The sequence below is a fragment of the Epinephelus lanceolatus genome, chromosome 14 (genome assembly GCF_041903045.1).
Source record: "Epinephelus lanceolatus isolate andai-2023 chromosome 14, ASM4190304v1, whole genome shotgun sequence".
Lineage (NCBI taxonomy): Eukaryota > Metazoa > Chordata > Actinopteri > Perciformes > Serranidae > Epinephelus > Epinephelus lanceolatus.
In genome coordinates, this window is record NC_135747.1 from 31495753 (window position 1) to 31519941 (window position 24189).

A 24189-nucleotide genomic window follows, 5' to 3' on the forward strand; every position below is an offset into this window, starting at 1 on the left:
ATATGCAATAGATGTTCAAATGTATATGTTGCGTGTCAGTGGATGAGCTTGAGTGTGGTATATTGATTGGTTGGTTTCTTTTATGTATTTGCAAATCCTTTTTTACAGCTTATATCACAGGTCTCAGCTTTACATGTAACAGTGATTGGAGTGAGTAAATCTCAGCACTGCCTTGTGGCACCATGACAACACGTGGTTCTTGGCCTAATTGTGTATAATTGAAATCTCAGACTCCTTTACCTAAAATAAAAACATTATGATTTATATTATTAGTTTGAAAATAGCTTGTGCGTGTCTCCCATATTCCCTGATTGCATTTTAATGGCAACTGGGTTCACAGTGCCACATTGGATCCAAACATTGACTTCCAGACATGGTTTAAAGTTGCGTTCACTACATGGCACGCAATAAATGTCTGCCGTGTGATAGTGCGTCTCTCTGCTGTTGTTAAACACGTGGTTAAGATAAGATTGCAACAGTTGTACAGGAAACTTCTGTGGCTGTTCTTACTTCTTGAGAGGGAAAAAAAATTGGTTGAGTAACAAAATTTGCATCAGACTGTGAACTGATGACATTTTACAGTGCTCGGGTTGATCGATAGTATTTGAATGTAACGTTTTATGAGTCAACCATAGATTCAAGAGTTGCCTCATAGTTGCAATAGTGTTTTATTTATTCAAAAAAACTACATACTTCCTAAGATTGTTTTCAGCCAAGAAGATTCAGCCCTGTGTGCTTCACACAATAAAACCGAAACTACACAGCCAAAAAAATAAAGAATAATACAGACAACTATTTAAAAAAGTAAAAATTACAACTATAAAGTGATACAGTTTAAAAAACCAATAAAAAAAGTAAAAATTACAACAATAAAGTGATACAGTTTAAAAAATCTATTAAAAAAAATTCTATAGAATAAAATAAAATAAACACACGGGATAAAATAAAGTAAAAAAAACAATTATCGAATTAAATTGATTTAATTAATATTAAATTAATTATTAAATCTTCAAATTCAGGCTGTAATATCACTCCAAATTAAAAGCTGTATTAAAAAGATGGGCCTTTAAATGAATTCATGATTTTTATGTGTGTCATTCACACTTACATGTGCCCAACCCTCATGGGTTTACAAAACACCATCACAATGACGTTGCAGTAACCATCAGAAGTACATGTTATTGAACTATTATCCCAGGCCTGGCAAAGACATTCAGCCACAAAAAAGTTTCCCTTTCTAAAACAAAACTCAATGTTGTCATGATCAAAATAAATCAACGACAGAGGTCATGTTACTGAAAAGTGCTTTCCTTTTGTCTTCATATACGGGACAGTAAAACAAGAAGTGAACTTCATTCTCAACTTCACTTAAATTACACAACAAACAAATTCTGTCCTCCTCTGGGGTGGCGTTAAACCCTCCAGTCTCTGAGGCTGATGGTAGCATTCCTGAGCGCAACCATGTACACAGGGATCTTTGTCTTTTGTCGAGATTATACTTTATGTAAAGCTTCTAGGCTGTAGCTGTTCTTTATGAGACAATAAGTTTGTTGGTTTTTTGGTTTATACCACGTGTCAGCAGACCATTTTTCTCTCAACATGCGAAACATTTCACTCCTAATCTCCTTAATATCACAAAGTAACCTGTTCTGAAAAATAAATGGCAAGTTGTTCAAATAAAATAATGATTTTAATTCGTTAGCCGAGGGATGACAGATCTTTTTAGTGAGTCTCTGATCCGACATGATCACAAGTCTATTCCAAAGCCAAAGCATTTGACGTTCATGCCTGATGTGGAGTTTCCACAGTTTGGGGGCCTTGAAACCGAAGGCATGTTTACTAGAGTGCTTCTGCATTTACATAACCGCCGAATTATAGTGCAATAACCTGTTTTTCAAGTAATACTTTCTCTTTGTACTTGATTTAATTTTCATTTTCAATCATGTACGCAGCAGATTTGGCCCCAAATTCTTATCAAGTGATGTATTTTATGTGCAGTAAGGTCATGTATGGTAATGTGTAGTGATAGTGACACATGCTGCTCTGTTGGCTGCGCACATTTGACTCAGAAAAAAAGAAAAAAACAGTGGTCAAGGTTGTTTACATCAACCCATTTCATGAACAGTCTAGATATAAAAAGTTCACCACAGCTGAGAACCCCACCCTTTAATAGATAAAAGGGCAATGAGTCCTGCACAGAAACACTGAGGTTGTTCACTCAAAACATGTGAGCACACGTAAACACGTTTAAAAGTTAAAGTTGGACACTTTGACGTCATAGTCAGGTTTAAAATCCTTAGAACTGTCTTGAAACATTGCAACTGCACCATAATGTCATGTGTCCGCAGTGACCTTTCACTGTGGATCAGTTGGAACTAGCTCCAGTTACAGCAGAGGATGTGTTGTAATGATTCAGTTGCAGGTTTGTACTCAGCCTACCCTGTAGACTAATCTTCCACTTGCTGCTGTGCCACAACAGTTTGTTTAAAACTGTGCTTGGCTGCTTAGCAAATCATGTATAATGTCTAATAGTAAGTCCTACAACAGGTAGAGTTTGGAGTACATTTAAAGTACCACATGGCCAGAAACATCCTCTTTTCTTCTTTGCACAATACAAAACAAGTCCTTATCATCTGAAACCAGGCACCTCCGCTCAGAAGAACAGTGCACTCTTCTGGCCAAAACCGAGTACTGCAGTGGTTGAGGTTCGGCTCATGTCAGCTCAGCACTGTGGGCTCAGGGAGAAAAGTATAGGTCAAAGAGTTGCACTTGACACCTGCTTAGAGTACATAAAGACATGTGCTTTAACTTAAGTATGTCACAGGATGGCAACAACGTCTTTACTGCTCTGTCAGATTCTCCGCCAAAAAAATCCAGGAGACAAATGTGTAGACTTGCTAGTTGTGCTGTTACCTGGCTATACGAGTAATTAAACAGATAGTATAGACTGCAAGTCCATGGTTTTGATCTAAAATAAAATGTATTTAACATTCATTGGAAAGCGAAATATGCACACTGAGATATGTGTTGATATTTTGATATGCTGGCAAACACAAGTCTGACCCAAGTCTTCTGTCAGAAAAACAGCAGCAATCCAAGAGTTCAGCCAGTAGTCTTTAATAATGTCCCACAGAGGTAAAGGCAGATGTGTACACTGAATGTTGAATCCAATAAAGACACATTCAAGTAACAGTGTATGAAGTTGTGAGTGGTGACATGCAGTGGAGTATTGATAGTTGCTGAGGTGAGGGTGCTGGTACATGGGTAGGTTACAGAAAAAGGAAGTGGGTATACGCGTTGGATGAGATGTTGCTGTTTGTATCCGTTCTGCTGCTACTGCTTGTTGAGGTGCTTTCTGATCCCACTGTGTATGGAGGAAAGTTTGGGAGATGGGGTGTGTATATCAGAAGCCCCTTTTACACTGCCAGATTTCCCGCGAATGTTGTGCTGTTTTGCTGGCAAGCTTCGAGCGTTTAGAGACACAGAGCAGGATTGGCGAGTTGATCCGAGGTGCCCAATTTTCCGCCTCGTAGGGTAGTCATATTGGCGGAACCCTTTTAGTTTAAACAGACCGAGTCGGCCTTCCGCCACGGGAGGGGCTGTTGATGACTTGTGGGAGGAGCTGTTGATGACGCCGCATGTGCGACCCACTGGCGGTGGATAAACAGGAAACAGCTGATAGCAGGAATTAGTGAGCAGCTAGTAGAGAGAGGGAAACGCAAACCTGACACTGTAAAGATGAGCAACTGGGGAGACAAGGAATTACGTCCCCTCCTTGTCCTCGCAAATGAAGAGGCCATGAATGAAGAGACTTACGAGAGAATCACCGCAGGACTGAGCAGCCATGGCTTCCCTCCCACGTCACTGTTTACGTCACATGCTGAGCTACACGTTTTGTTACTTGCTCACGCCCCCCATTGCCCCGAAAAAGGCGCATTCTATAGAAACAAAAGTAGGTAGGCTTTCCGATTTTGTTTATATACTGCCAATGCTGAAAAAAGACTGATTGGGCTTTCCTGCAAATTTGCACAATTCCTATCTAAACAGGGCTAGAGGCAGGGCGTGGGCCATGGCACCTCACCAGGCACTATGATCTCCACTGCCCGGAACCACTCCAACTATGCGCTGCAGGTATGGGTGGTGCTGTTGAGCTCAGTGTGAACACCTGGTTAGTCTATAACTGCCCATGATGCCATGGTGACAAAGTTCTTGTTAAGGCAGCTTCTTAGGCTGTCAAGGACATGGCTGGTGATTGCTCTTTGAATCTCAGTGGCTGCTGTTTCTACTGTCCAGAGAGGCCCCCTCACTGTACTAGGCTGTGTGAAGTGTGCATGTTCAGAGCATCTCTCAGTGCAGCCTGAGAAAAAGTTCAGGCCTCCGTCTCACAAATGTCCACATATCCTGCCGTCAATGCCTGGACCAGGGTCTTCTCATCCACCAGGGGCCAGATGCATAAAACTCTGTGTAGATTCATGATTAAACTGTGTGTACACCCAAAAACAGAAATGTACATACGCATTCTTAAGTGCGATATCGTAGGCAACTGGACTTCCTTGAGTTTCTTGAAGACATTTCGCCTCTCATCCAAGATGCTTCTTCAGTTCTAACGGACTGCTACAGAGTCGCAGGCTTTAAACTCTGTGGGTGTGAACCCTTACAGAGTTGTTAAGGTCACTTGTGAGCTCTTAGTTTCAGAGTTGTTAAGGTTGCATGTGAGTCATTGACCCATCATGTGTGTCATTAGGGTTCGATGGGTATAGGTGTGAATCTCATGACTGAATTGTAGGTGGGCAGTAAGTGGTGTCTCAAGCCGTCGCCTCTGTTAAACAAAGGTTGTTCAGTTTGACGTAGCTGGCTTCTTTCATGCCTCTTTTAAACCATCTGTCTTCTCTGGCCATGATGTGAACATTGCTGTCTTCAAAAGAATGTCCCTTTTCCTCCAACACGAACATACGCATTATTTTTGTCAGGTTTATAAAGCCTTGCGTACACCTGATTCAGTTTTATAAATCTCAATAATTGTGGTGCTGGGTAAACATGTGCAAGCCTCATTCCCACACCCACAGTTCACCATAAATAGATGTAGAAACGCCCTAAAACATACATTGGCATATCATTATTGTGCCCTTCCACCATTCATTAGACCTGTCAATAAGAAAAATACGGTATAGACAGTGCAATTTCACTGACTGTGCTGCATTGGCGAGGCTCTCCAACAGTGCCAGGGCAGCCATCAGTATGCACAGCTATATATATTTGTAGGATCCTTAATACTATTGAAGTACATTTCTTCAAACCATCACCGCGATAAAATCTCAATCATCACTATCATTAAATGATTTATGTGCTCATGTGGAAACTGACTTTACAAAACACCCCATAGGATAAAATTAAATAATGGAGAAATGTATCACTCATGAAAACTTTAATATCATCTGTATAAATGTGCATTTGATTGACAGTTTACAGAAAGCTGTGTAAGCCGCAAAAATAATAAAACAATCAGTGAAGTTGGCAAACCACCCAAACAATTCTGTCTCTCAACTAATATGTAATCTCCTTTATATCATCTCACCCACAGCTGTCTCAGGTAAAACTGTGTACGCCTGGTCTGAAGAATGCGTGAGGTGCGAACATTTTCACTGCACATTCTTCCGTTATGAAAACCAATTCATATATTGAAAAAGACTTATGCACGTTGTTTATGCCTATGGCCCCAGGCCTCCTGTGATACATCTGTTTGGTGATTGTGTGTCTAGACTTCCTGCTGGTGGGTCAGAGCAGAGCAATTCTCACACACACACTGATCTCCAAAATATGTAACTCCTTCTTGTTTGGAATTAAAATAAGAAATAAAAGGACACAACGTTGTTCTGTCTGTAGCTGTATATGTAGCTGTCTAGCTTCTCTACAAGTCGTGTGTTAACAGCAGCATTGTTTAGCTGACAGAACTAGACTTTCGGTTAGCTCGGCTTGTATTGAAAGTAACCACCAAACCAAAACCCACAAAAAAGAAACAATCTTCAACTTAAGCCTATATTTATACATTATTAAATCTAAACCATTTTATTGGGCAATATTGTATGTGTCAATATTCCCTTCTACAGTAACTGGTCTTAAATTCAACAGAGAAACCACAAAGACAGAAGATGAACCCACACAAATATGAATGTGGACCTCCTTTTAAGTTTTCTCTTTGGATAACATCCCTTTATCTGCCCCACCACAACACCCCCGTCACATTCTGTACCTGTATTGACACATGAGAGGAGATATAGAAACTACAAGGATGAAAGGATTTGTTCACCATACGAAATGTAGAGTAACATCAGCCTTTCCCTTTAACATGATTTATTATGATGCCAAATATCAGAGTTTCCTGTACCATCAACCAGCAGCCATTACTAGCTTTTAAAAAGAAACTGAACAAGAGGGCTGATGATCAAAAACAAGGTTTGTCTCATCTAGAGGTGGTTTTTCTGATTAGTGATGTATTGGAAAACTGCATGAAGCTTTCACTCCCACTGCTCACACATTTACGATGAATCAAATGGAAAAATGCACTGACAGATGTGATGATTAGATAAGATAGGTCAGGGGTTAGTTGGGGTTAATGAATGATAAACCTCACAGAACCAGCTTCCTGTTAGAAACCAAGTGACTCTGAGTGTGCACAAACAGCGCAAAATGTCACCAGTGTGCTTTATAACCACACATTTGCAGAAGCTGCTGAAGAGTTGGTTATGCTAATGCATCACAAATGTTGGAAAATTTGTCTCACTTTAATCAAGTGGTTGAAGGGGAACTATGTCCATTTTCAAAATTCATACATGTTTTTCCTATGGTCCAAGACAGTCCAAAAATACTAGTGAGTATGAATAATTTCTCCCAAATCCAAAACCTAGAGTGCTAAAGCTTATATGTGTGATGAGTCTTGAGCTGCTCCATAGACAATAAATTGGTAAAGATGTAATCAATGACACTGAGAGCACCCAGGGGAATGTCCTGAGTCTACAGGTGCATTTTCTGTTTCAGAACTGAAACACTAGTACAACAGAATAAAGAACATTTGGGTATTAAAAAGAGGAAACAAACATTCTGTGGGTGCACAAAATCTTATTTGTTGTCTGTGGAGCAGCTACAGATTTTATACCTCAGTGGTTCTCGACCTTTTCCATCTCAAGGACCCTTAAAATAGATGCACATTAGTTCACGAACCCCGGTTTGATAAGCTTTTGCGGTAACACTTTACTTGAAGGTATCTACATAAGATTGACATGACACTGTCATAACTATGACATGACACGGTCATGAACCTGTCATAAACATTATGTACATGTCATAAACGTTTATGACTGCTATCATTAAGTGTCATTTGGTTTTTGTAATGACAAGTTGACATTGTTTGGGTTGTCTTGACAACAGTCAAAGTGACATTACCAGAAGTTGTCTTTGTCATGACAAGTTGACATTTAATTTGTATGGGATGACCTTATAATGCCAACTTGACATTAACCAGGATGACATTACCAGAAGATGTCTTTATGTTAATGTCAACTGACTAACTGTCATTGTAAGGACATCCCAAACAAATTTAATATCAACTTGTCATGACAAAGACAACTTCTGGTAATGTCACTTTGATTAATGTCAAGTTGTAATAATCAAGACAACCCAAACGATGTCAACTTGTCATTACAAAATCGGACGACACTTAAAGGCACCGTATGTAAGAATGTGGCCAAAACGGTTAATGCACTCAAATTCAAAATACTGCCACGAATCATGTCTGCCCCCCCTCCACTACAGATTCGAGGTTGCTGGACAGCGGCACGCTGGAGATTGATTTGTTTGCCCACGAGTGGCTGCCGTGGCAAGGCCGCGTCGCCGCGTCCTTGATCTTTGGACCGTTCGAGCAAGTCCGGCTTCTCTGCTGCTACCGCTGCTGCCAGGATACATTTGTTTCTCAAAAAAATCAGGTGGGTCATCTGCACATGGGCTACAATGTATGATCAAAAATGAAAGTTGAAAGTATTCGAAATGTCCATCCCTGTCTAGCTATGATGCTAGTTAGCCAACTTTGGCTAAAACTTACCTGTCGAGGAGTAGACTCACAAGTCAGTCTTTAGATGCTTTGCTTAACTAAAGACTGATGACTTTCTCCCTGATTTTGTGTTTAGATGGGCGGATACAATTTCAGAGTTTAAAAAAAACTCCCTACGTTACAGAACCAATAGTAAGTCTGCAGGGTGGTCCTTCGGTGGCTCGCTGAACTCTTGTGCTTGTAATCATAGTCCCACTAGAAACACGTGTAGCGGTACAAAATGGCTCAGCCGCGCTTGCAGAAAACGTCATCAAAGTTAGTGGATGTTTGTCGCGTTTGCGGTGACACATTCTCACCAACTAAAAGAAACAAACATAATCTTTTACAAGGTCATGACTCATCCGTCCGGCCGGACTATAACGTTAGAGGGAATCACCTTGTTGTTTACAAATACTTCCGGGTAGAAAACCAGCAGAGCTTTTAGCTATATATATATATACATATATATATATATAGCCTATATATCACATTTTTCACATCACTGTATCACCGTTTGGACTAATCCAATGTTTGTAAAGTCTATTAACACAATGATTGAACAAACATTACTATTTCTGTGTGCACGTTTAGCTGGGCTAACTGTTATCTGTTAGCCGTTAGCGGTGTCTGTAATAGGTAATAACTCATTAAACGGTCCGTGAAAAAAATATCTTTTCCAGCGGATATCTTAGTTACAACATGATTGAGCTAGCAACGCAGTTTTGTGTTGCTATGTGTGGTATTTATTCAGTTTTGGGAAATCACGATGTCTAGAAAGCATCAGTGGCTGCAGCTGACAGAGACAGCTAACAGCAGCAGCAAAGCTAACATCAGGACGTCATCTGTTAAAAGCCTCCCGTTGTCAGATACGACATGAAACTACTCCAGTTAGCTCAGTCATGTTGTAACTAAGACATCCGCTGGAAAAAAATATTTTCTTCACGGATGAGCACACGTTTGATAAAACGGAGTTAAATCTCTCGGCATCCATTTTCAAGCTCTCTGTGTGTTTGTTTCCTTGCTGACGAGAAAAGGGGGAGCGCACATTTCTGAGAAGGCGTGTCCTTTTCAAAAATGCAAGAGGCGTTGCTTTGTTGCCGGCCGTTTTCGCCGTTGTGTTAAACACACTTTAGAAAGGAGTGTCCCCAGACTATCAGAAGGCGGAGATCTCTGATTGTCTGGTGGCGAGACTAGTCGAGGAGAAGAGTAGCCACTTCGACATCCGATTTCAAATTCTTCTCCGCTTTCAACCGTCTCCACTGTTCAAAAGCATCTCCTGTATAGACCCTCGCTTTGCCTCGAGTTTTGTCTTGGCGTTTTTGGGAATCAGAACAAGGTCGTTTGGGTTTAGTCGCACCGTCAGCCATTGAAGCTCAGTCGTAACTGTAACTGATGCTGAGACTCTACTGACTGCGTGACTGGTAGACGGCGGTGGGTGGTACAACAGGCCAAAACACAAATTCAAAACATAAACATGATTTGCGGACCATAAATTTTTTTTTTAAATGCGAATATTCTGGCTGTACTATTGCTGTCGGTGAGATCAGTATGTTATATGAACATTATTCCTTAGTCTCTGTGACATATTAGGAGGATTTTACGACTATTTGCTTTAGATTTCTTACATATAGCTCCTTTAATGACAGCAGTCATAAACGTTTATGACATGTATATAATGTTTATGACAAGTTCATGACAGTGTAATGTCACCCTTATGTAGATACCTTCAGGTAAAGTTTTACCGATTTTGCTTTAAGGACCTCCATCTGAGAAGATTTTGGTTGTTAGATACAGTATGATTAAAGAGTTGTCCACACCAGGAATGATAGCTATAAAGATGATGTCAGCATCCAAACTGGTAACGTTATGAAATGAGAGGCGCTAAGCACGGACTGTGAGCTCCAGCTGTGACGCCATGTAAATTTGAATAGATTTTGATTGGCATTTAGTGTTTCTACTGTTCATCAAATCGCTCTGAAAGTGATCCCAGCGATAACATTTGCTGCTGTCGTTGTTGTTTTAAAAAAAATTATTTAAACAACATACAAATACAAATTGCACAACTACACTATAATGCATCACAAATGACTGACATAGACATACAGTAGTAAAAGGAAGAAACAAAATCATAGACAAAAAACCAAATCAACAACAAAACAAACATCTAAATAATGATATCATTATCATCCTTCTTTTACACTTGGCCTTTATCTATGTCATCTTTTTTCATAGTCATTCATTTCCCCTGCCTTGTAGCACTAATGTCCTCTAACATAAAGACATGTTTTCAAAAGGAGAGAAGTGAAAGGAAAGAAAATGGGGCAACATGGGAATTATTGTTGTCAATAGGTTTTATTCTCTGTTGTAATTATTTTTCATGGTCTAGACCGCTCTTGAGACTAAAATTGTAGTTGAGGAAATAACAGAGGGGGAAGTGAAACAAATGATTTCAATGATCACTCCTATGACTCTCAGTCACATTGGCCACACTTCTACAGTGAATTAAAAAGTGAAAATAAACTATCTCCCATTTTTTCTGGGGATCCCCTGGAACTCCAGGGGATAGTACTGCTGTTATTAGTTGGTACTGGTAGCATCATAATTTCAGACGTACCTCTCTGGTTTCTGTCTTTAAGACAGACTCAACTGACTGAATTGTAGGCCATGGAAATAACATTGGACTTCTTAATGTAGTTGGTGTTTCCCTTTAAGTTTCCTAACATGAATCATACCCTACTGTAGATGTCCGTTAAAGTAGAAAAAACAAACAAGTTTTTTGCTTTAACTTATAATTATGAAGTACATGTTAATTGCACAATGTAATAGCCATGAAATAATGACACCATTGGCATATGGATTGGTTGCCTGTAAGCTTCGCTTTCACTATGCAGTTCTGTCTGCCACTGAGTACGATTTCCCGGTAAAATGAAATGAAATGAAACTTGTTGACAATACTACATAAAAATTAACCCCCACTCCTACCACATTTTGTAGCTATAGGTAGTTATGTCCGGTTTAAGTTTTTTGTAATTAGAGCCTTGTCTCACTCCGATGTCGTCGAAATCCGGAGCTTGGGCAGTGACTTGCGCCGTCAGAAACCAATGGAAAAGGCATCCTTTAACGTTGGCATACACGGCTGGTTGCCGTTTGAGTTTAACGGCACCTGGCGACATCAGGCGAGACAAGGATGAAAGTTAAGGCGCCCAAAGTCCGACTGAGACAGGCAGGAGGGGTTTCAGATGGGTCAAACAAACACCAACTTTCACCTGGGAGAGTGGTGTTCGTGTCCCATAAAATTCTAAAGCCAAACCCTGTTCTTTTTTCCTAAACCTAACCACGTGTATTTGTTGTTGAAGGAAAAAGAACGTTAATTCTCCATGGAATTTATTTTCCGGGGTAAAATGATTCCTGGTAATCTGTGTGGTTTGCATTTCCATCGCACCTCAAAGTTCCAGAAAATTTAATCAAATTAGCGTGATGACATAGATGATTCACCGTGTGCCCTGTATTTGGCTCCGCCAGATTGGCTGGTTACGTGTTAGTGTGGGGAGAGAAAGGGGCTGTTTGTCTCAGCCAGCAGCTAAGTTTAAAAGTATTTTAAGATCAGTGTCAAACTAAGTTAGTCTATGTACAGACAGCTGTCATTTCAGCTTATTAGTAACAATTCGCTATCAGCTAAACTAGCGTGCTGTCCTTGTGTAAGACATAATGTTCGTGACGGTGGACGGAGCATACTGAATAACGCTGTCTGCATGTTTACATGTTCATGCTTGCTGAACACATGTATGGATAAAGTGTTGGCTTCTTACTCGCTAAGGTTTAATGTCACTTACAGTAACGAGTGTAGCTGCCATCAACTCGAGTAATTTTTGAGTTATCTTCACTTTGTTTCCACCGCAGCTGCTCAGCTGTTCACTGGTTACCGTGTTGTGTAGGCGTGTGTGCATGTGTGTGTGTGTGTGTGTGTGTGTGTGTGTGTCTGTGTGGAGGAGTTCAGCACCGGCACAAAAGATCTGATACTGTTAGCGCTTATCAATACTACTGTCTCTGATCATTTAGCATCAAAACACAAACAAAGTGAAGCTTGTAGAAATGAAATAAAGTTTGCAGCAGCAACCCATACCAGGAAGTGCGGTTATCTGAAAAGTCCTACCCCCCTACTAGGTACTTTTTTCAGGGAAAGTTTGGGGCTGAGGGAAAGTTTTTTCCCCAGGTAATTTTGGTGGAAACGCAGCAAGGCTTTTCAAAAGCCCAGGTAAAAGAGAAAAGTGCCTGCGGTGGAAAAGGGGGCTAATGCATGTACCAGGCAGAACTTGACACGGTGTCCCAGAACATCAGCAGTGCTCACTGTGTATTAAGTGATATTCTGGTTAAGATATATTTATACTGAGCAATATACAGTACAGGCCAAAAGTTTGGACACACCTTCTCATTCAATGCATTTTCTTTATTTTCATGACTATTTACATTGTAGATTCTCACTGAAGGCATCAAAACTATGAATGAACACATGTGGAGTTATGTACTTAACAAAAAAAGGTGAAATAACTGAAAACATGTTTTATATTCTAGTTTCTTCAAAATAGCCACCCTTTGCTCTGATTACTGCTTTGCACACTCTTGGCATTCTCTCCATGAGCTTCAAGAGGTAGTCACCTGAAATGGTTTTCCAACAGTCTTGAAGGAGTTCCCAGAGGTGTTTAGCACTTGTTGGCCCCTTTGCCTTCACTCTGCGGTCCAGCTCACCCCAAACCATCTCGATTGGGTTCAGGTCCGGTGACTGTGGAGGCCAGGTCATCTGCCGCAGCACTCCATCACTCTCCTTCTTGGTCAAATAGCCCGTACACAGCCTGGAGGTGTGTTTGGGGTCATTGTCCTGTTGAAAAATAAATGATCGTCCAACTAAACGCAAACCGGATGGGATGGCAAGTCGCTGCAGGATGCTGTGGTAGCCATGCTGGTTCAGTGTGCCTTCAATTTTGAATAAATCCCCAACAGTGTCACCAGCAAAACACCCCCACACCATCACACCTCCTCCTCCATGCTTCACAGTGGGAACCAGGCATGTGGAATCCATCCGTTCACCTTTTCTGCGTCTCACAAAGACACGGCGCTTGGAACCAAAGATCTCAAATTTGGACTCATCAGACCAAAGCACAGATTTCCACTGGTCTAATGTCCATTCCTTGTGTTTCTTGGCCCAAACAAATCTCTTCTGCTTGTTGCCTCTCCTTAGCAATGGTTTCCTAGCAGCTATTTGACCATGAAGGCCTGATTGGCGCAGTCTCCTCTTAACAGTTGTTCTAGAGATGGGTCTGCTGCTAGAACTCTGTGTGGCATTCATCTGGTCTCTGATCTGAGCTGCTGTTAACTTGCGATTTCTGAGGCTGGTGACTCGGATGAACTTATCCTCAGAAGCAGAGGTGACTCTTGGTCTTCCTTTCCTGGGTCGGTCCTCATGTGTGCCAGTTTCGTTGTAGCGCTTGATGGTTTTTGCGACTCCACTTGGGGACACATTTAAAGTTTTTGCAATTTTCCGGACTGACTGACCTTCATTTCTTAAAGTAATGATGGCCACTCGTTTTTCTTTAGTTAGCTGATTGGTTCTTGCCATAATTTGAATTTTAACAGTTGTCCAATAGGGCTGTCGGCTGTGTATTAACCTGACTTCTGCACAACACAACTGATGGTCCCAACCCCATTGATAAAGCAAGAAATTCCACTAATTAACCCTGATAGGGCACACCTGTGAAGTGGAAACCATTTCAGGTGACTACCTCTTGAAGCTCATGGAGAGAATGCCAAGAGTGTGCAAAGCAGTAATCAGAGCAAAGGGTGGCTATTTTGAAGAAATTAGAATATAAAACATGTTTTCAGTTATTTCACCTTTTTTTGTTAAGTACATAACTCCACATGTGTTCATTCATAGTTTTGATGCCTTCAGTAAGAATCTACAATGTAAATAGTCATGAAAATAAAGAAAACGCATTGAATGAGAAGGTGTGTCCAAACTTTTGGCCTGTACTGTATACTGAGATACAGATGGACAGTCAAGGTTCATAGTGCCCAGTGAAGTAAGATTTTGAGGTAAACAGTTATAGAGGATTCAGTTCTTCAACGCTGCCAGCATCTACAGTATTGTTTTAGTACTCCTCATTGGGGGTCATGAAGGGCAACATAGAAGACTATAGGAGGTTTCTGGCAGGCAATGCAAAGACCACTGTGAAGCAGAATGTCAGTCAGGGAAAAGGGCTGGCAGTGGATGACAGAATAGGACATGACAAACTGACCAGGGTCCAGGGTGAGGAAGTGCAACTGTTGTACTCCACCAAAACCCTTTGGGTGTGCTCCAACAACAAAACTGACTCATACCAAAGAACAAGGAGAGGCAACCTTTATTCATATAGCGTATTTCATACACAGGGGAAAACAGAATGAGCTTTACATGGAAATGAAGAAGAAAAGAACAAGAAATAATAAGTGACTAATAATGTTGAAGATAACAACAATAATAATAATAACAGCCATTCACAACAAGCATGAAGGAAGACTTCCAGATTTTCAATTACAAAGGATGTAGTGCACATTTTTGAAAGTTGTTTCTTTTTTTCCTAAAAAACTAAAGACAGCTTCTTCAGACTTTGAACTTAATCTTGCAGCAGTCGCCAGAAGAATGCTGGATGGTGAGACGTCTAGGCATCTAGACGGCTGCCAACCTGCGGACCATTGCAGACCGCTGTTCGAGACCAACAGTGCAGCATTTCTAGCAGCAGCTGTGCCACCAAAACCACGTGTTTTTTGGTGAGACATCAGTGGTCATTTCAGTTGTGATTGTGCCACCAACTGGGGGTTTTTAGCAAGACATTTGCCACTTTTCTAACCTGCAATTATTCCCCAACAAATGGGTATTTTTAGTGAGGTATTGGTGGCAATTCCAGCTATGACTGTGCCACCCAAAACTGGCTATTTTAAGCCAAAACATGACCTATGACCATGACCTAAAAACATTGAAGTGGTTTTTGTGCCACACACTAACCACAGCATTTTCTAAACTGAAAGAAACTCTATGTTAAACATATCTGCTATAAAATAATGCACAAATGTCATATCCCAGGCTTGGAGAAACATACAATACCAACATTCACTCTGGCGACTGGGTTGACCCCTGATAAAGAATGATGGGACAAGGGTATAAAGAAGAGATGGCAAAGTAAAACATGCTGCCTCATCAAGTAGAATGTTTCTGAGATGAACTTGATGTATTGCATCAAAGTTTGGTCTGTCAACAGGAAACACATTTGTGGCTGCTTGTCTGATTAAACATTAGGGTTGTTTTTGCACTATTTTGCTCACATTAGAAGATGTGTGAAGATGTTTCCCAGCCTCTTTGATGACAGGGCATTGAACTCTCTGAGCCTTTAAGCTTTCTGAATTGCCCCGCTGTGTGAAACAAACATATTATTTCTACCTTTCTATATAGGAATCAGGTCGGAATCAGGTTCATGGACTGATGGATATGATCTCTACTCATGGGTGGTAATGTTGGGTAATTTCCTCCTCATTCTCAAGAATGTCTTGGTTGAGAGCTTGAATGCTTTGTGCTGAAGATTTGTCTATTTAAAGGAAGCAAAACTGGCTTGTGGGTGCTTTCCTGATTAAACATTGTTAATCTAATGCTGTGAAAGGTTGGGCAACAAAAGCTATGCAGTTGTCCAAACAGCAGACTAATGCTGTGTCTCAAATCGTGTACTTCTGTAGGCTACTTAAACCTAATATTTTGAGTATGGAAAAATGCAGTGCACTATGAGTACCCAGATGGTGCACTCAAAACGGTCAAAAAATTGAATGTGGAACTATGGACACTTCTCGCCCTCAATGGTCATCTTGACTACGTAGCGGAAGGGGAGGGACCACTTTTCAAACTGGAAATGACGGCTGAGGACTATGCGACCGTGAACGTTGCTGCATTGTATAAATACATGTGTTTTTGCACTAAGCACCACTATACTGTTGTCGGGTATAAGCCAGCAGTATGTTTGTTGGGTTAATTTAGCAGTCTGTAATGATTTGGTACTGTGAACGATAATGCGAATGCTAATGCTAGTTTGCTAACTAGCTAATTTGCGGTTGTCATTTCCGGTGAGTGTACAACGGCTGTGTTTGGTTTGAGACAACACTACCCTGTCGAAATTTGTGCACTACACCAATAAGTACATAGTGCACATAGTATACTACATAGAAGTATACTAACGGAAGTATGTGATTTGAGACACACCATAAGTTATATACAGTTAGCCATAATTCTGTTGATAATGTTGCTGTGTTTATATCACCCTATATGGATTCCTGACAGGAAGTGATGCAAACGAGTGAACATCAGGTTGTTTCATCGTTACCAATGAAGGTGTCCTGCTCGGTGACAATGAACAGGCTAAGCGACCTGTTGCTTGTTTGAAGAACTGCTAACTTTGCCCCTTTTTTCGGTGACGCTTCGCTCACCTCCAACCTATTTTCAGAGCAACAGCAAGCTCACTCCCTTAATGTTGACTGTCGTTTGTAAAATATCTGGACATTTTTTTTCCCGCCAGTTTGCTCACTTGCTGGAAAAATCTCTGTTGCATGAAAACCAAAAGTACAAACAGGTTATTTGTAATTTTAGGGTAAATTACACCAAAATTCCGAAAGTCACTGGAAGATAAAGGGCTGGACAGAAACCAGACTATCTGCAACCTCTGTGATGATAATCGTGTGGGAGATTAGTATCATATTTTGTTTGAATGTCAGAATGTAAGCTTAATGACTTACAGAGAAAGGTATTTGCCAAAGTATTATTAAAACCGCCCATCTATGTTTCAATTAATTTTGTTATTACAATCACATAAGCCAAAAGTAATTTGTAAACTAGGTGCTTTTTTTGAAGAATGTCCTTCCTTTGTTTAAATTACATTTGTTGTACTTAAGCCATGCCGTGTGTCATTGTTTTGTTAATGTATGTAATGTTTGTACTCCATACCGTGTGATATGGTCAAGAGTGAAATAAATTAATTGTAACTGAAGTTAGGAACTGGCATTACTCCCTTCAGTCGAATTTTGCAAGCAAATTTTGGATTAGGCACTTACTGAGAAGCATTTACAGAATGTAAATACAAAAATAAAATAAAATAAAATAAATAAATAAAATTAAATGAAATAAAATAAAATAAAAATAATAAATAAATAAAATTACTATATAAAAATAAAGTGATAATTTTTAATGACTTTTAATGACTTACAGAGTAAAGCTTCAGCTGACAAAGAACACGTAGAAGAGTCACATCGTCAATAGTATGACATCACATTTGGCTTTATTCTTACAATACAATTTAAGACAAATCTTAAAGCTGCTTTATACAATATTTATATTTACAATGTAAATAATTGCGAGAGGGGGGCCCTTTCTCCCGGTGGTTACACCTTTGTCATCTCATACATATGACTGTCTCTCAAAGCTCAGTTACTGACTTTCAGGGACCTCTAAAGAATATTTTTTTGTGTTCTATGTATTCACAAGTAGATCAGTGTTACAATAATATCAAAACACATCAGTAACAACTTAAACAAGTTTAATACTTCTTCATGACACAACTTGCGTGCATCACTTTCTTTGCAAAATCGTAGTTCTTCCAAAAACCCAGGAAATGGTAAAGGTTAAATTTAAACATGACACTCTGCTCTATAAAAAGACAGTGTGCACCTGCTTAAATTCTTAAGACACACACACACACACGCACGCACGCACGCAAGCACACACACATACACACACACACACACACACACACACACACACACACGAGATGTGGGACCCAGCTGGGATGAGGCCTGTGTGGGGGAGCAGGAAAGGTGGGTGAGGAAGTGGTGATGGTATTTGTCTTTGCATGCCCACACACAACTCAGATGTGGGTATGAAAGAGAGATGTGTGACATATGTTCTCATTTTGGCATAGCTTTTGCATAATCCAAAATCTATAATGCTCTGGGGACCATCGGAGAAATGTTTTTGGTGGCACGATATCACCCATGACAGTTTTCTCTTTTAGTAGCTCCAGTGTAAAACTAATTAAATCCACTTAGACACCTCACTCAAAAATATTCGCCACATTACTTAGTCCATGTGTTTCTTTCCTCTGTAAAGGAAGTGAAAGTTGCTGTGGTGCTGCATTAATGATCACGACATTTTTTTAAAAAGTTGAGACAAAGCTTAGCTTATTTATCTTAGTTCCTGTGCACAAACACAGATTCACCAAAGTCCATTTTGACACCACTGTTACTGCGTAGCAAACACATGCCAATGAGAATAAGGCAGTAAGATACACCATCATGTTAAAAGAAAAATATAATAGATATGGAACAATACATTTTAATACATGTTGTCCATTTTAATGGACATCTACTGCATATGTACATGCACTACTGTCACAAGTAAAAGACCTGTTAGTCGTGTCAAAACACGTCACACATGAACACGTGTGACTAAAATAGGCCTTTTTGAGTTTAACCAGAGTAAACTAGGGCTTGTCTGTGACACTGCTTGTATGTTTATATATCCTGTACGCTCGGCTGTGGTTTCTCTCAGGTGTTGCTGCTGCTGTTCTCAGCTGTCACCTTGGAGGAGGCACCGGAAGTGTATAGATAGTCCTTGAACAGACTCAGCACCCGCTTCTTGTAGGTCTTAATGGCGAAGAAGTAGATGACTGGGTCCAAGCAGCAGTTGAAGTTCATTAGTGAAACTGTGATCTGCAGGGAGAAGATGGATTATGAGGTGAAAAATTGACGAGGATTGTTTGAAATCAAACGAGCAGGAATGATTCCTACCTGTAAGGACACCTTAAAGGCCCTGAGCTCCTCGCAGGTTGCCTGGTGGTGTATCTCTCTGGACATAAACTGCATAACGTTGAGGTGGTAAGGGCTGAAGCACATGATGAAGGTGAGGAGGATGAGTAGGATGATAGTGTTGGCCCTGTGGCTCCTCCTCGATCGACCGGTCACAGAGTTCTGCTTGGCTGCAGCTCGCAGCTTTAGGTTGATCTTGGCGTAGCAGCCCATGATGATGACGAGCGGACAGCAGAAGGAGATGACGCAGGCCAGGAGCAGGAGATATGGGGTGAAGCGGGAGCCGTCGAAGTTGATGTACTCCATGCAGGTCTGTCTTCCCTGGTGCTCGCGCAGCATGCTGCGGAACAGCAGAGGGACTACCTCTAGGGATACCACAGCCCAGACCAGGCAGGAGACCTTGCGAACCACCTTCACGCTACGCAAACACTGCAGCCGGTGTGGGTGCACCATCGCCAGGTATCGATCCAGACTGATACAGGTCATGAAGCCAATACCTGGAGGAAATATAACATGCTGATATGATTAATGGACTTGTGTCTTTTGAGTGTTAAGACCACTCAGAACAGTTTTATACACATCCTGTCACATCCACCCCTTTACTCAAACATTCATACACTGGAGCACTGGGGCAACCACACAAGGTGCCACATACTCAGTTAACCATTCACACGCAATTTGGGGTTCACTGTCTTGCCCAAAGACACCTCAATAGCCGGACAGTAGGAGCCAGGGTTCGAACCACCCCGACCTGCCCCACAGTTTATGCTTTTAACACATGCAGAACATTAGGAAAACAAACAAATCATTTCACAGATGGGCTGGCACTTGTAAAATTTTGGTCAAAAAATTTAACCAAGTTGTAAGATTGTCAAAATGGCTCCAACTGATGATTGTAGATTAATCCATTGATTGTTTTCTTGATAAATCCATTAGTTGTTTGGTCTATAAAATGCCAGAAACTGATGAAAAATATTGATCATTAAGCCCAAGATGACGTCCTCAATGTCTTGTTTTGTCCACAACCTACAGAGTTTCAGTTTACATCTATTGAAGCCTGTCTGATATTTGTGACAGATGCTCTCAGACACCAGCAAACTTGACTCGTATGTTCTGGTCATATGTCATATGTATGTAATTGAACATACTGGAACTGACTCTACACCCATTGCCTCAGATTGGCATCTTTGGTATCCCTGGGGAGGGGGTTAGGATGACTCTACACAAAGAACTGTGCAGTCGAATCCTCCTCCATTTAATGTGTCATTTTTTAAACTGGAAAACATAAAAAAATTTCTATCTGTGGCTCAGCTGAGAAGTTTTGCAAACACTGGCAACCTCTCGTCTCCCACTTCAAAACAGTGCAATCTATCCCATTAGACTAGAGTATGGGAGGTATGACCGGAGAAAGATAAGGGACATATTAGTGCATTTATTGCGCAGACACAACTATGTGTGGAGATTTAACAGTGTGGGTTTTGGGTTGTGATCTTGTATTGTATTACCCTCTGACTTTAACTGACTTTTCATTTATTCCCTTATCTATTTATTTTAAATTAGTTGCACACCTACTGTGTCCATGTATGTCAATCATTTTTATTTATTCTATTAATTTATCTTTACTTGGCTCTGAGCTGAGAGTGAGTTGTTGAGGGGTGGATGTGGGGGGTGAAAGGGTTAATGTTTCTGTTTAAAAAAGAAAAACATGACACTGTGCCACTGCATTATCATATATGGAAATTGCTGAATAAAGTATGGTTAAAAAACAATCTATCTAAGCTCATGCGTTTTCATGCATAATGTAAATGCTGCCATCTTATACACGCACAATGGAAAAATAAGGTTATTACAACCTGGTGTTAAGATAAGGTTGCATATATGCAGATACTCATAGATATGGTAGTGTATTGGAAACTGAACATTACCCGCGTATGTATTTGCAAAGAAGAGCAGCGTGGTCAGTCTGCAGAGGAGGTCACCAAAGGGCCAGTCATAGTGCCGGATGTAGTAAATAATTCTGCCAGGCAGTGCCAGTGTGAACAGGGTGTCAGAGAGTGCGAGGTTGACCAGATAAACGGAGGTGGAGTTGAATTTCTGCTTCCTCTGGCAGGTCACATAGAGAACCAAACTGTTGCCGCACGCGCTGATGATAAAAACCACTGAGTAGAAAATAGGGAAGAGGACCACGGCTGCTCTCTGGTAGACGAACACATCACAGCTGCTCTGGTTTGGAGAGTTTTCAGCTGAGTCCAGGGTGATATTTTCAACAGCCATTCCACCTGACGTTTAGGAAAAAGGATGAAAATTATGAATCATTAAAAGTGTGCATGAGCAGAGGAACACAAGACCACTGAGCTACAGATTAAGATCATGATAGTATAAATGTTTAAAGTACTTACAATAAGAGAGCAAGTTCCCAAGTGAAGTCACTGTTTATACTTCTGAGTCTGGGGGTTTTAGTTGCAAGTTGAGCTGTGATACTTTAAATACCCCAGAAAAGGTTGGATGCAGTGTTCAAATCCCACCTCTCCTTTTTGACATCATATGTCTGTCAAAGTTTGTCATGCATGCTGAGACCTCAGCAGCTAGTTGATGCACTGTGCAGTCAGTTCTGAGACAAATGTGATACACAGTCAACTCAGTAGTCAACAGTGTATAGTGTGGTAACTAAATAAATATAGAAAAAGAGTTTGTGTTGCCGTATAATTAATCTGTAAAGGACATTTGCAGTTGTACTAACCTCTATCAAAGCTCCTATACAAATCAAGTTTGATGTATTTACTGTACATGTATATGAATGGTATACCATGCGATGACATTTACATGTGTACTGTATCACACCATCTTGGCCATTTGTCAGATTCTCACGTTGCTCACATCTTATTTCACAATAAGGGAGTGTTCATTACTTACGAAGGGAGAAGGGGTGGTGCAAAGTGGGGGAGGGTGTCAGTTTTTGTTTAAGCACTTGGGATGGAGTTATGTTGTTTATTTTGGCTCAAAAATACTGTCTTAACCCCTAAACCTGTCAGTAGATATGAAAGTCATGTTTTCTTAAAAATGGCCAAAATCACACTACTTATCATAGCCAGAAATGGTAAATACAGAGATTATTGTTGGGTTTTTAAATTTCCAAAGGTCCTTGAATACATCGTGCAGAAGGAAACATAACCAAATCTAAGCTCAATATGTGATATTCCATCAAAATCACTGTATTCTGCATGTCCCATTTGACATTGTACCATAATAAACCCTGTAAAAACATTAAATTCTGCGCTCCTACGTGCATTGAGATAGTGAAAAACTGCAAGATTTCATTTTCGATTTTAACTGTCAAAAAATCAAGGGGTAAGTTTTTTAAAATGTGAAAACATCCTCCATGCAAAACAACACATTCTCACTCACCTCGTTTGGTCATGGACTTTCCACGTCCACATTTGACATTAAAGGTACCCTGGGTGTGTTGGTTGTTGACGTTCTGGGACACCATGTCATGCTCTGCCTGTTACATGCATTGTCTTCTTTCAAAATACATTTCCTGTTTTTACATGCAACCTCTTTCAAAATAAATACACCACGTCAGTACAGCACCACAAATTTACATTACTTTCCTTCAACAACAAACAGAAGTGGTCACATTTAGCCAACAGACACATGTGGTTGATTTCAGGGAAAAAGATCAGGGTTTGGCTTTACAATCACACTGGAAGTGAACACCAGCATTACATGCATTGTCTTCTTTCAGAATACACTTCCATTTTCACAGGAAATTTACCGTTTACATATAGTCCCCTTTAAGATAAATGCACTATATTGGTACAACACCGTGAACTGACGTTTTTGTACGTGTTGTCTTCAACAACAAAAGCACGTGGTTAGGTTTAGGATAAAAGAACAAGGTTTGGGAGAAAGTTGGTGTTTGTTCGACCCATCCACCACCACTCCCACCTGCCCCAGTTGGACCTTAACTTTCGTCCTTGTCCTGCTGACGCCACCGCCTATGGTTAAACCATAAGGGCAACCAGCCGCGTATCATGCCGACATTAAAGGATGCCTTTTTCGGGAACTGCCCATTGGTTCGACATCCCATTGTTCCGACCATATTAAACTCATTGTTCCGAAGTCCGTTCCGAAATCATCATGATGCCCCGTGGTCTGGTTAGGTTTAGGCACAAAAACCACTTGGTTAGTGTCAGGAAAAGATCATGGTGTGGGTTAAAATGAAAAAGAAAGTGACAAACACATAAGCCGTGAGCCTGCTCTGCCTCAAGCCGGTCGCAGCGCACCATACGCCCACCGCGAGCCGTTCAGCACCGCTAACAGTTGGACTAATGGGATGTTGAACCAATGGGCTGTCGAACCAACGACATGGACCCCCTTTTTCGTCAGTTTCTGACACCGTAAGTCGCTGCCCAAGCTCCTGCTTTCGACGACTTTGGAGTGAGACAGGATTGTGCAAAATTCCTTATAGTATTCTGGCTGGCTGTGTGTGTATGTGCAGGTGTGTAGGGGTGTGTGTGTGATGTGTAGGCTTATTAAATTTTGTTGGTTTTGTTCGATAGGACAGGTGGCTGTCGTGCGGTCATATCTTGCTAAAATGCACACACATCCTGATGATTCAACATGTACGGAGGATTTGAATTTTGCTTAAAAAGTTAGCTTGTTTTGGTGATAATGCTCACTCCTGTGCTGTTTGACTCCAATACCTTTATTTGGTGTGAACTGAATTTAAAGTGTGAATTTAAAGAATGATTGTAAAAGTATTTGTAGCTTTGGGAAAGGTCAAGATAAAAACAGAATGATACAAAACACCCAGCCACGCCCCCTCCTCTGATAGATGAAGAACAGTCCCTAAGCACAACTGGTGAACACAAACACACACACAGCCACGTGTTTTATTAATGAGGTGGACAGCGGCCAACACTAATGCTAAAGAAAACCAAGTATCATCACTGTATATTGATGATAAACATTGTGGGTATCCTGTTCCTGGCCCTAAAAATTAGGTCAGTCCCCATTATGGGGCTGTGAGCAGCACCGACCTTACCGTCCTCACAATGTGGTTAGTGCAAGAGTTCTGCTTTCGAATGTCTGTGTTTTCCAGAAAGCCAGACAGTGATAGAGAGAACATAGAACTAGTTGTGTTCATGTTGTTCTCTGCAAATATGAAGTATTAGTTTCAACGTGGCTGCTGTTTAACAAACAGATTCTAAGTTGCTTTGGAGAAAACCATCTGT

The 24189-nt window shown here is 40.7% G+C and overlaps 1 protein-coding gene across 2 annotated transcripts; it reads right to left on the bottom strand.

Annotated features, from left to right (window-relative positions):
• Nucleotides 1–17374: 17374 nt before the first annotated feature.
• LOC117247897 (G-protein coupled receptor 183) lies at nt 17375–21473 on the bottom strand. 2 transcript variants are annotated; one of them, XM_078174634.1, is made up of 4 exons: nt 21352–21473; nt 20878–21231; nt 18935–19449; nt 17375–18856 (listed from the first exon to the last, which is right to left on the bottom strand). In XM_078174634.1, the coding sequence occupies exons 2-4, from the start codon at nt 21224–21226 to the stop codon at nt 18692–18694; spliced, it is 1029 nt and encodes a 342-aa protein (XP_078030760.1). In that variant the 5' UTR covers nt 21227–21231; nt 21352–21473; the 3' UTR covers nt 17375–18691. The 2 variants fall into 2 exon arrangements, with proteins under 2 accessions (XP_078030760.1, XP_033468427.1); XM_033612536.2 differs by lacking the exon at nt 21352–21473 and having other exon boundaries at nt 20878–21337.
• Between the last annotated feature and the right edge of the window lie 2716 nt (nt 21474–24189).